The sequence below is a fragment of the Tauraco erythrolophus genome, chromosome 2, assembly GCF_009769465.1.
Source record: "Tauraco erythrolophus isolate bTauEry1 chromosome 2, bTauEry1.pri, whole genome shotgun sequence".
Lineage (NCBI taxonomy): Eukaryota > Metazoa > Chordata > Aves > Musophagiformes > Musophagidae > Tauraco > Tauraco erythrolophus.
This window is the reverse complement of record NC_141466.1, coordinates 71,335,360-71,348,400: the sequence shown is the minus strand read 5'-3', so window position 1 is coordinate 71,348,400 and position 13,041 is coordinate 71,335,360. Positions and strand designations below refer to the sequence as shown.

At 46.8% G+C, this 13,041-nt stretch overlaps 1 protein-coding gene across 1 annotated transcript; it reads left to right on the top strand.

The window, feature by feature from the left end:
- Positions 1 to 3,238: 3,238 nt before the first annotated feature.
- Positions 3,239 to 7,291, top strand: LOC104383046 (serine/threonine-protein kinase PDIK1L). Its single transcript, XM_009991110.2, has 3 exons — positions 3,239 to 3,784; positions 4,852 to 5,068; positions 7,056 to 7,291. The coding sequence occupies exons 1-3, from the start codon at positions 3,239 to 3,241 to the stop codon at positions 7,289 to 7,291; spliced, it is 999 nt and encodes a 332-aa protein (XP_009989412.1).
- The last annotated feature ends 5,750 nt before the right edge of the window (positions 7,292 to 13,041 follow it).

Sequence of the window (13,041 nt, the reverse complement as noted above, 5' to 3'; positions counted from 1 at the left end):
AAAGAGGGGAGATTTCGATGAGATCTAAGGAAGAAATTCTTCCCTCTGAGGGTGGCGAGGCACTGGCACAGGTTTCCCAGAGAAGCTGTGGCTGCCCCATCCCTGGAAGTGTTCAAGGCCACGTTGGATGAGGCTTTGAGCCACCTGGTGTAGTGGAAGGTGTCCCTGCCCATGGCAGGGGGGTTGGAACTAAATGGTCTTGAAAGTCCCTTCCAACTCAAACCATTCCATTTATTCTATGACTCTATGTTCCAAGAGTTTTTTTTGCCGGAGGACCACAACAGCCCTTACTACTGGGATGAAGATGGTCCCAGCTGCCTCTTGCCGGTCCTTCTTCCCAGCCCCATCAATGCTAAGGGCTTATTTAGGACACAGGTGTCTCCAGTAGCTCAACTGCAGACCCCGAAGACATCTTATAAAATTGTATTTCAGTTTGGAAATGTGGCCAGGTGGAGTTGAACCGGAGCAGGAATAAAACGTGGGACGGTTTGAAATCCCCTCGCTTTGCCCCCCCCTCCCCCAGCCACACAAACGAATCCAATTGCTCTCTATAAATTAAAATATCAGCAAATGGCTCCATTTTCCAGCTAAATCGGGTCATTAAAAACTGTTTTGTTTTATTAATTTCTGCAGGCGGTGGGGAAACCCCCATGCCCTGTCTCTCCCGGCCGCAACTAGGAGGGAAATAAGAAACCGGATTGAAAAGGCACGTTTCCACTGCCTGGAAATGTTGCAAATTGAGAGAGACGAGCTGGAAATCAGCCTGCCCGTGGGGGAACCGCGTCTTCCTCGGCCGTACGGTCCCAATTCCGCGCCGGGGCTGCGGACACGGGTGAGCCGCAGGTTGGGGCGATGCCCCGGGACGGACACACGTTCCTCCGCCGCTCTTTCCGGGGCATTTGATGCCACCCGTGTCTTGAGGAGCTGCACCAGGACGCTGATTCGGGGGGAAGCGGGAGCGGGGCGCGCCGGGTGCCCGCTGGAGACCTGCCAAAAGTTGCAAAAAAATCGTCTTTATTTCATTTTTTTAAAATCATTAGGGCCAAATCAGAGGTGGGAGGCAACGGCGCGGAAGCGGCTGCGGACAGACGGACGTATGGGCGTGGAGGACACAGCCTCGCTCCCGCCCCCGCCGCGTTTCGCGGAGGATTGCCCTGAGCGGGCACCCGTCGCCCATCGCAGAGGCTGCTGGGACTTGTAGTTCTCCCGTGCTGCCACCACTACGCATGTGCAGAACTCCTCGCCCGGGCTGCTCGAGCCGGAGAAAGCGAAGCGTTCGCCGATTGGTCTGCCGGTGGCCTTACTCCCCGCCCCTCCACCTCCTGGCTGACTTGTGATTGGTTCGACTGCGCTTCCTTCTTTCTGGTTGGCCGGATTCACCTAGTGGGCGGGGTCGCGCGGCGCTGGCGGGAATTGCGGCGGGGCTGAGCGCGAGCAGCCGCCGGTGGTGAGGGGGTACGCTGGGGCGGGCGGCAGGCGGGAACGAGCCGGGCCTGAGGGGCTAGTGGAGGCGGAGAAGGGTCTGAAACTGGGGAAAGGGGCTGAGGGGAAGTACCTGGGGCTGGGAGAGTGGGGAAGGGGTCTGCGGTGAGGAAGGAAGGAATCTTGGGCGAGAAACGGGGAAGAGCTGAGGAGGTGGGGGAAGGGGGCTGGGGGCTGGGGGTGGGGGAAGAGGCTGAGGCTGAGGTGAGGAAGGAGCTGGGGCTGGGGTGAGGCAGGGGCCTGAGGTGTCCAAGCGGTCTTAGTTGAGATGCTGAGAAGAGGTGGGGCAAGGGGGATGGGGAAAGGGGCTGAGGGGGTAGGGAAGGAGCTGGGGCTGAGGGGGTGGGGAAAGGGGATGAGGTGAGATGCTGGGAAGAGCTGGGCCTGAGGGGCTGGTGGAGGCCGGGTAGGGGGCAGAGGCTTGGGGGGTGCGTAAGGGGGCTGAGATGAGGCAGGGGGCTGGGCCGAGGAGGGGGTGTGGTTATGCCATGGGGCAGGGCTGGGCTACGGTGGAGGTGGGTTTGGGGGGAGGTTGGCATTTGGACTGTGGTGGGGGCTGCTTTGGAGGGGAGTGGAGGGCTGAGGGCTGGAGAGTGGGAAATAGTGTGGGAGAGCTTGGTGAAAAGATTTGGGAAAGGAGCACACAGCTGGGGGATTCAGCTGGAGGAAGGAGGGGGATTGAGAAGGAAGCTGGGGTGTGCTGAGAAGAGGAGGGTTAGGTTGGGGGGCTGGGCTGAGGGTTTGGGAAGGGAGGAGAGTTTGCGGGGAAGTGGGAGCTTTGAAGGCAGCAGCAGGTGGTGCAGGGGGGCGGTTCAAAGGGGGAAGGGTTAAGGGATTGGGAAAGGAACATGTGGGGCTTGAAAGCAGAGGAGGATTACTATGTTATTAGGGAGCAAAACTTGGGCTGGTGTTGAAGAGCACTGGAGCAGGGAGAAGTGAGATGAGAGGCTGAAAAGGGAATGGGTTTGGAATGAAATGAGGGACAATGAGACTCACAGGGAGAGCCTGTGCTAGAGAGTGAAGTGAAGTGAAAAACCACCCTGGGGTAGGTGCTCTGGGAGTGGGACAGGGAGCTTGAGGTGGAGGGGAAGTGCAGTGTAAGGCTTGTGAAGGGGTTGGAAGAGGGTGAGCTGGAGAAAGGGGGTGAGTATCAGGGCACGGGCTGGTAGAAGATTGGTAGTGGAAGTGCAGGGACACGATGTAGCCATTGATGGATGAGCACATTTACGCGGGGGGGCAGCGAGGGTGAAAGATCTAGTGCCAAACGGGTGCTTCTGGCTAACTTTATTTCTTTAGAAGTCAATTCTGGTAACAGTAAGTTCAGCTGTTACCCAGGAGGTCTTGTCTTCCCTTTCCTGCCCTGCTTAGGAAACGTGTCTACATAGTACTTTTTCTTTCTCACTAAACTCCGTCTGCTGTGGACAAATCAATGTCGCTTCCCAGGTGGTTATATCCCACTGTGCAGTCGGGATTGTACTTGATAATGTCTCAAAGTTACCATGGATATAGGTTTTCTCTTAAAACCCCATTTTAGCTGTCAGTCCTCGTGCAGCTGCATCATATACTGATGCATATACTGCTAAAATTGATACTGGTTGGAAATATTTGCAGTTACTAGTTGGTAAGCTGCTTGGTTTGGGGAGAGTTTTAAGCTTTTTATCCTCTTCTCTTCCAGGGTTTTACTGCAGGTGACAACCGATTGCCATGAGTTCAAACATTTTCCTCTGATTTGCTGTTCTCTGGGCCGAAGTGAGGGATGGCTACGGAAGCCAAGTATAGCATCATTCGAGAAGTGGGCCGAGGGAGCTATGGCGTGGTTTATGAGGCCATCGTTAATCAAACTAGAAGCAAAGTAGCTGTTAAAAGGATGCACTGTAACGTGCCCGAAAACGTAGAACTGGCTCTGCAAGAGTTCTGGGCCCTGCAGAGCATCCAGAGGCAACATGAAAACGTGATCCAGTTGGAGGAGTGTATCCTGCAGAACGGCCAAGTCTTTCAGCCAATTAGTCATTGTTACAGGAAATCAGACAGCCATTTGCTGCTCATCGAGACCTGCCTGAAAGGCCGGAGGTGCATGGATCCCAAATCGGCCTGCTTTCTGTGGTTTGTGATGGAGTTTTGTGACGGTGGCAACATGAACGAATACCTGCTGTCTCGCAGCCCCGACGCTCAGCTGAATAACAGCTTCATGCGGCAGCTCAGCAGCGCCGTGGCTTTCCTGCACAGAAACCAGATAGTGCATAGAGACCTGAAATCTGACAATATTTTGATTTCTCATAGACGTGGAAGTCCCATAGTAAAGGTAAGGGAATAAAACTTTGCTGTAACAAGTATGTGATCTACGTGCTTTCGCATCACGTGCTTTGGAATGGACTTTTGGTAAGTCTTGTGATACTTATAATAAATGTACTCGGAACATCTGATATCAGTTGTGGGCTTTTTTTTTTTTAGGAGTCTTGGAAGGAAGTAGAGGTCACGATGGTGTGTTTCTGTAACAGCCTTCATCCTTCATCCACTGCTCATCCTGTTGAGATGAGCAGTTCAGGGCTGTCAAACTTCTGCCTGCTAAATAATCAGAGAGATCACAACCGGTCAAAGACGAAGCAGTATTTTCTGTGCCCTTAAACTTTAAGAACACACTGTTCTGTTACAACAGCCAGTGCTTCCAATATTGCTGCCTCAAGCACATATCGATGTTCGGGGGAGGTAGGGAACATCTTTGTGCTTCGTGTTGGTGCCCTGATTGAGATAAAGACTGGCTAGCTGTGTTCTTGTAGCATCAAACTGAAAGTCTGTTCCAGCTCTCCGAAAAGCTGGGAGCCGGCTTGCTCCTGAACTTTCAATCCCGAGAGTTCCCATTGTTAGACACAAAATAACAGGTTGGTGCCTTGCAGGTAATTCATGACTTGACCGTTCACATCAATAATGGTATTTTTACTTCGACCTGTAGAGCTGTTAAGGGACATTTAAATTAATGTCATCTTAATGGCTGTGGGTGATAATGGTAATGCAAGAGATTCAGTGTCTCCACCGTGGATAGGTAAGAGCTGCTTCTACTGTAGATGTTGTTCCGAGGTGTGTTTATGCCTGACGAGATGTAATCAGAATGAACTTCACAGAAAGAAAAGGAACAGATAGCTGTTTCGCCCATCCTGGGAAGGGGAACAAACAACAGGAAAGGAGTTGAGGAACGGACAGCTAACAGGAAATAATCAGCTTTTTGTTTCAGAAGGGTTGCCACACAACAAGTGTCAGTGCTGTGCTCTGGTGGATTTCGGAGGAGAATTCACTGAGCTGCTGTTTGTAAACACACTTGTAAACTCGGTGTTTGTGAATAAGGTGTTTTGCTTTTCTTCTTATGCATTGCAGGTAGCGGATTTTGGCCTCAGCAAGGTGTGTCAGGGGAAAGGGAATGTGAACCAGCATCGCTTCTCCTCTGCATGTGGGTCAAACTTCTACATGGCTCCAGAAGTATGGGAAGGTCACTACACCGCAAAGGCTGACATATTTGCCCTTGGGATTATTTTCTGGGCTATGGTCGAGAGGATCACCTTCCGAGACGGGGATACTCAGAAGGAATTGCTCGGTGAGGATCAGATCAGTGCTGTCCTGTTGCCAGTGAATGTTCTGGATCTGTAGGGATCCTCTGAGAGGTGTGTTCCTGGGCATAGTTACAAACGCTGTGGCATATATACTTTGGATGTGACTTTTTCCAGGAATTTGCAAGCACCTTGCAACCTAAAGAAGCCCAAAGTTGGGATTTTTTGTGCATTTGGGTTTTCGTTTTTAGGAGAACTGCAAAGAAATCTCTCTTCAGCATGCATTGCTCCTAATTTGGTTGTTTCTTATGCAGGGTTTCCCAGTCTTAAAGAAATAAAGACAGAGGGAATGGTTTTTATATTTACAAATTATTATTTTATTTGGAAGATCATTCCTTCAGCCAGATTTTTCAAAAATACTCTGGAGGATTTAAAGATTAAGGGAAAGATCACTTCTGGCTTCTCTGCTGTCAGGCCTTCCTTAGCCTAAGGAACGTTCTTCCAAGAATGGATTTGGCCCTTATTGTGGCCAAAGAGTCGTAAGAGAAAAAACTCATAGCTGTTGGTGAGGCACCTGTCTTACAGCTATGCTCTTCATAGAGGATTTAGTATCTGTATACTTCCATTTGCTCAGAAATGCTTTTAATGCTCTTAAAACCAAAACCTTTCTGGAACTGGGCTTATAGGTTCACTTGTGTCCTTGACTCGGCATAACCAGGGGACAGGATCACTTGGAGCATGGAAAAGATGTTCCAAGGAGCCAAACGATAAACTGGGAAAGGATGTTTAGATAAGCTTTGTTGCCATCTGGCTGAGTTTCCTCACAGCTTAGAGATGCAGGATCTCACAGGGATGACTCTGGCCTGCTCTCTCCCTCTCTTTCCGCCTCCTCTTTCCTCCAAATCCCTCACATATAGGCACGCTTGAAATACTTTGTACTAAATGACTTCAGAAAAGTATATTGCAGTGGAAAATCCATCTTGAGAGGAAAGAATGGCAGTCGTGCACATTAGCATAATAATTGAAGACATCTACCCAGGCTCTGAGATCATAGCATACCTGTCTGCCTTTCTTTTAAATGTTTAAATTCTTAAAAGATATTGCTGCGGAGGAACTTTGCGAAGCTATTGTGCTACCCCTTTAATAGTTTTTTCATCTTCAAGTAGGCTCAGTTCTAATTCTATTGTTTATTTCTTTTAAAAATGCCAAACATTGATAAATGTTTTAGTTCCTGCCTACAGAAACAACCAAATGGCTGCAGCTGAGGCCAAAGCATGAACAGATTTCATTAAAATAGCTGCCCGCCAACTCGAGATAAGGAGTTTGCAAGGCCAACCTTTTCTACCCACAGACAGGTCACTGCCTTTGAAACATTTATTCTTTGCTCGGTGCAGGGGCAGAACAGCCTCAGTGAGCAAAGCTGTTTTTACTGTCTGTTTTGGAAGCTGGTTAATCATTTTCAACAACGGGTGAAATTATTTAGATTACCAGGAGCAAATTTACATTTCCCTTCCTTAATCTTGCTAAGGAGAAGTTGGCTAAAGCTAAATGGCATATGCTGTCATTTTAATTGAAAATTGTTTGATTAACTGAGCAAATAAGTTTTGTGTTTAACTCTTTCAAGTTACCTCAGCCAAGCACAGTCTCCTTCCCTACCTCTTCTAGAGCTTCCGTGCCTGGTAGTAGGCTGCAACGGAGTAAAATGGAGGGGATTCATTTCAGCAGCCCATTTTCTCTGCAGATGGTCCCTATAAATGCTTAACGAGCATGCGGCGCTTAAACTTGCTCCCTCTTCCATGCATGATTACGTGCACAGCCTTGTGCAACATCTTGATTACTATTTGCAAGTAAAAACCTCTTCTGATAACAACCTCTCCCAATATTTGACTTGGCGGTCACCTGTTAATAAGTGATCTTTCCGGTCATCTTTCAGATGTTTTGTTTTTCAGATTGTCTATCCGTACTGCAGACAACAGCATTTTGAGTAGACTTTCCTCTACCTGTATAACCTGACTCCTTCTAACCTGTGTTCAGGAACTTACATCTGCCAAGGCAAGGAGCTTGTTCCCCTCGGAGAAGCGTTGCTGGAGAATCCCAACATGAAGTTACAAATTCCTCTGAAGAATAAGAAGTCCATGCCAGATGATCTCTGCAAGCTCCTGCATGATATGCTGGCTTTTAACCCAAAGGAAAGATTGGATGCCTTCCAACTAGAAGTCCGAATCAGGCAAATCTCCTACGGCAAAAAGCGTCAACGCTCTGTCTCGTAGAGATGAAGGACGTTCAGGTGAGTGTCTCTGCCAGGCTACTCCCTGCTTAGTCTGAGCTTATAGGGGATTTTTTGATATTGACCTCCAGGACAAAGCCCTCTAAATCCTACATGACCTGTAGCAGTTCTGAAAATTCAGCGATAGAAAGATGCAGTCAAACTAGAAGTAAAAAAAAAAACCAAACACAACAAAACTGCTTTGGGAAAAGGAATTTGGGCAGAGTACCTCTAACAAAGAAACTTTTACCTTTTTAATGGTGTTTGTTCAGGGAACTGGCTGTGCTGTCTATACTTGGGCCAACTTTTCCTTTACTCTAAACCTCATCTGTTTCCACAGATGAGGGCAGGTTTCTGCTGTCGCTCTGGCGTTTACCCGTGCTTGTTTTTTGCTTTTACAATCTGTTTGCTAACTAAATGAAAGCTGAAGCGAGCAAAGTTACTGTGCGTTTGTAGGTGTGCATCTTAACTATGGTGTTCAGGTATGACAGTAACTGTCAGGTTAGTTTGTTCATTCATTTATTACAGGTTTATTCATTTACTTTTTAAGCTCTGAGCATTAACAGTGCTTTAATTATCAGAGCTGCGTGCTCTAGGTGCTAGAGGAGCTTCCTGTCTTGTTTTTATGTGCCCACTTTGGGGGAAAAAAAAAAAAAAATTGATCCTAATCCTTATGAGCTCTTGATGGCCTCTTGGGTACCTGCCTTGATGGCAGTATCAACATCAAACATAAAATTCAAGTTAGTCTATCAGATTCTGTGTCTTTCAGCAGAGCAATGAAAATACAGAAGGGAGTTTCCAGGATTTTCAAGTCCTGCCTTCCTGCCATGTAGTCCTCCTTATATGGGCTTCATATCCTCGAATTTGATAAATGCATCATAGAAATAAAGGTTTTCGTGTCTGATGCTGTCACTGAGGCTGAGCATCTGGCTGTCCTTACAGTGAAGGACGTTGTCCTTTGCAACACGAGTGCATTTCTGACGAGTTTAAGACTCTTGATCTTGTGACAGACTTGTCCTTTAGCTTAAAATGTTTTCCTCCATCCCAGGTGTTTGCTCATTCCGAACTATTTTGTAGAGAACAATTGCAGCCTTAGCAGCATTTCTTCCCGCCGAAGGTTGGCTGGTCGTTTCCATCGAGTTTGGCTCCTCCATCTGCTCTGTACACAAATAATTCCAGCACTAACTCCAGGCGAGTCTCTTCAGGTCCTTGTAAAGAACAAGCATTTACTATCTAGTCTGGAAATACTCCTTCTGATGTATTCCAGGATCGCATCTCTCTCCTTTCTTATCTCTATCACTTAATCCTCTCATAATTACTTTGTATCCTAAAGCCCTTTTTGACTTGAGTTGCTTCAAATCAATAACATTCTGGGTTGCAGCAGTTACTTTTGTTCACAGATGCGTGACCTTAGGTTTTCTGTTACCCAGTTTCATCCTCTGTCAGTTGGAGGAAACGGTGAATGACCCTGAATATTTCCTCATCCTTTTTTATAACCGTAATACCTCCAGCTTTGTGTCATCGGCACGCTTCTAATTGTGCCAAGGCTTTTAGTGCAAACATTAATTAAACAAGTCCGTTGCCAGTGCCAATCTTGATAAAACTCTACTCTAGCCTCTTTATTTCAAATTATCTGTTTCAGTTTTCCCTTGGGCCAGGTTAACTGCCTTACATCTTCCTTTTCTCTAATCCCAGTCCTCTCGACTCTATCTGATACTTTCTCATGTGGTACTGCATCAAATGCTTTACTGAAATCTCAGTGGATGAGACAAACGCTTCTTTTTATCTAGAGAAAAAAAAAATGAGTTTCATCGCTGAAAACTACTTGATTAGTCTGGTAGGATCTGCAGTTCTGGGGACTGTACCTGAAACAGGAGGCCTGGAATACTGTAATAGCAACAGTACCACTAGCTGGCAGGCCAGCCCTGGAGTGGTTAGTCTGCTCTAGAGGAATTTGCAAGGATAAAGAGAAGGAATAAAGGCTCCAGCGGCGCAGTGTCAGGCTGATATTAGGAAACCACAACAGTGAACAGGTTTGCAGACAAGGTTCAGAAGAAAAACGCCAGCACAGCCAGGACATATCCCTGAAGAAAAACATCTGTCTCAATCTTTTTGGTTTATTTTATTTTCCTGTTGGGTAGGAAGCTGGCTGTGCTTGCTTCCGGCACATCATTGGAGCCGATGCAGCAATGGCTCGTGGCACAGCGCTCCACGCCACCAGGCGCTGGGCTGGCGCCGCTGAAAACGCTGTCAGCTGCTGCTGCGTGCGGGCTGAAATGAAAACCTGCTCGCCCTTCTGAAACGGGGTTGTCTTAAACACCAGTTCACGGGTGCTTCAGTCCAGAGAGCAGACCGATTTCATATCCTGCTTTCCTCATCTGAAATCAGGAGTAGCACAGGAGCTGAGAAGGATTTCTCCGAGGTGCTTCAGAAGAAATTCTCCAAGAGCAAGTTCAAATCAAACAGGAGATAGAGGGTTTTTTTTCCCATAATGCTTTGTTATCACAGGGCAATGAACTCTACAGTGTAGGGCAGCCAAATGCTAAATCTCCTCAGAACAGTGTGAAAAACATCTAAATGAGTTTTCTTTCATGAATTTAAAGACAAGGACATGGATATAACCTGTGATTCAGGAAGCCCTTCAGTTAAGCATCGCTCAGAACTGGGATGTTTATGGAGGAAAGCCCACCTGTGTACCTGCCCTGTGCTGTGCCCTAGGTGTATGCTATTGATGGGGCAGAACAATGGCTCGGGGACCTTTGGTACGGGCCAGTGCTTTTGCCAAGAAGTATTTTATTCTGTGTTTCCTTTGCAGGTATCGTGTCTCACTGTGATCTGGAGGCCTCAGAGACGGCAAACAACTCTGCCTTCCTTTGGAACGAGTGGGTCGACCAGAAGACTGGTTGCTGGCTTCCAGTTTTCCCCAACAGTTATATTTAAATGGACAATAACTTTATTTATTTGTACAGTAATTTTAAGAGGAGAGCTACAAAAAAGATCTATTTTTATGCAAGCCTTTGGTGTTTTTATATTTGCGTTCTTTTTATGCCACGAGTAGCGTAGGTGAAAACTGGGCTGAGGTGACCTTGACTGTCTGGCCGTACTCGGCACAGATGTAGGAGGAGTTTCTGAACTTCCTTTCTTTAAAGCAACCCTTGTGCATCCTTTTGCTGCCGTCCTGTGACTGCCTTTTCAAAGAAACATGCAGAAACCACCTGGAGATGGGCTTCTCTGCCCCATGGCGTGTTGATTGCCTTTCCAGCCCTGGCTTCTCACTGATAACGCCATAGTGCTTGTCCTTGGCACAGAAGTTGTCTTTATGAGGTTTAATTGGAGCTTTTTTTTTGTTTCTGTGTGTAATTCTTCGCTCCGTGTTGCTTGGCCACGTAACTGAGTGATGTCTGCTGAATGAGCTGGCAAAGTGTTCAGTGTCTATTCTGAAAAGTTAGAGCAGAAACAAAAAAATGTATTTTCTTCACAGTAGCTTTTGAATATTCTTGCTTAGATTAACTAAAATGCTTTCTTAAAATAAATACAAAGAATGTTAAAGATGCCAACTCTTGATTAGAACGTATGCGTCACTAACACTTAAAGTAGTTTAAGGAATCATGCTTCCTGCTGTGTTAGCTGCTCGCGCCAGCTGCTCTTGGAAGAGAAATGAAAAGGACTGAACTGGAATCTTGGCAGGTAAATGGCGAGTCTAATTTGCACCCCGTTTGAAAAATATTTTAATGTATCTGTAAACTACTGCTGATCTTCGCTCTTCTGAAGAAGCTGGTTGCTCCTGGAAAAGGTTCCTCCTGTGCTTTTTCTGTTGTGCTGAGGTGAAATAGTGTCCTTCAGGGACAGCTTCCTTTTCTAGGTAAGGAATAAACTGCCAAAAGAGAGATGCCACACAGAGGACAGAAATACATATATTTCTGTTAGAAATACATTATATATTTCTTCCCTCTGTCCTACTCTGCTAAGATTGCGATTGCGATATATAGGACACTCCGTATTTTAAGCAGTGTGCCGCAAGATAAATTCATGGAGAGGATCTTTCTTCCTGCTGTGACTTTATCCAGAGGCTTTGCTGGCCTTCCATGGGGAAGCGTAACATCTTCTCACCTGCTCCTCCAGGCTGTAAAATACGTTTGTCCTGCCCAAACAAGCACTAATTGACCTCCGTCCCCGCAGCAGATAACGAACGGGCTACCCAATAGCAGCGGTCCCTGAAAAGAGCTGTTGCGGGAACATGTGAAAAATAAGTTAATTCAAATTATTAAGTTAAAATTGACTTTCGATTTTAGAGAATCTCCAGCCTGGCAGCGCTGGTGCGTACGAAGTGTGTGCAGCAATGATAGACACAGTTGCTTTGCAGCTCATTCAGCTCTTGACACCTCTGTGCGGGCCGTGCGGTGACTGGAAGTGGAGGTCTGGATCTTTTGTCGAGCCACGGTCGCCCTGTTCTGGAGAGCACTTGTGTCTTCCCGTAGGAGACAGGTCTGGCTTTACCACAGATACAGAGCTGCGATCCCAGCCCAGTTTTACCTAATCCTTGTTGTTGCCATGATTTCTAACTCATTTTGGAGTTCTGGGGGATCGGGACTGCGCACTGGGTGTTCCTTTCTGCACCTTTCGGTTATAAATACACTCTTGTGCTTTGCAGAGCTGCTTTTCCAAAGGAAGATTCCGTCATTCTTCTCTTCCTCATCCTGTAGCCGCTGCTACTCTGCTGTCTGCATTCTGCCATCTCTCCTCAGAGCACGCTCTTGGTCTTCCAGAGCTGATTTTAGCTGAGAGCAGATCCATTTTTCTGGAATACAGACAGGTTCGCACACCCTCGCAACACGTGAGGAAACTGCGGGGCGCAAAAATGGCTGTTTACTGGTTTTCTTCCTTATTTTACTCTGCTGGGTGAGTATCTTCACAGCTGCTGGATATTTTTAGCTAGTCTGTATGTATGCTTTAATCGCTTGAAACTCTGTACTTTTATAAATTAATAAAACGCTCTGTATTTTTTACTAATGCATTAAAAAGTGTGGTGATACTGAGCATCTCTTTAGAATGATGTGACACTAATTATTTTTTTTTTTTTAGGTCCCACAATTTAGTCTTACTGTAACACCTGGTGAATTGGGAAATGAACAGATGCAATGACAGCCTCTAATTTAAGTGACTGCTTCTTAGGGAAAGAGGCGGTGGGGAGAATCCTGGAGCTGCTGTGTGTAGCTCTCTGAAAAGAAGCTCGATATTTAAAAGTGATCTAAAGGGTAAATGTAATGTCTGTAGCCAGGAAAGGAACAGAATAAAATGGAAAAGTGCAGGAATCCATGGTGTTCTCCTGTTTCAAAAGCTGCCTGCAGCTCATTAATAATAAAGCTGAGCGAAAAAGGAAAAATAGAGATAAGTTAGTTTGACAAAAACCCTACAATTGGGGAAGGGGAATTTTGTTAAATTATGTATGTTACAGAGAAAACAAACTCGTTACTGAATGGATGATCCCCTCCCTGTGCTATGAGGACTGAGGGCATGCCCGGGGCACGTGCAGGGTTCACACAGCAGATAGCTGAATCGCTGAACTCCCTGGTTGTGGCAGAAGTGTCAGAGGGCTTCAGTCGTACCCACTTGTGGAAGAAAAATCTATGAGCGGCTCCTGGACAGAGGTTTAGAGCAACTGTGGGTTCAGGGAGTTCCTGCGCTGCTGTTCAGCTGCTGATGGAGCCCATCTCTCGGTGGTGCCCTGTTTCTAGACAGTTGTTCTTCCAGCTC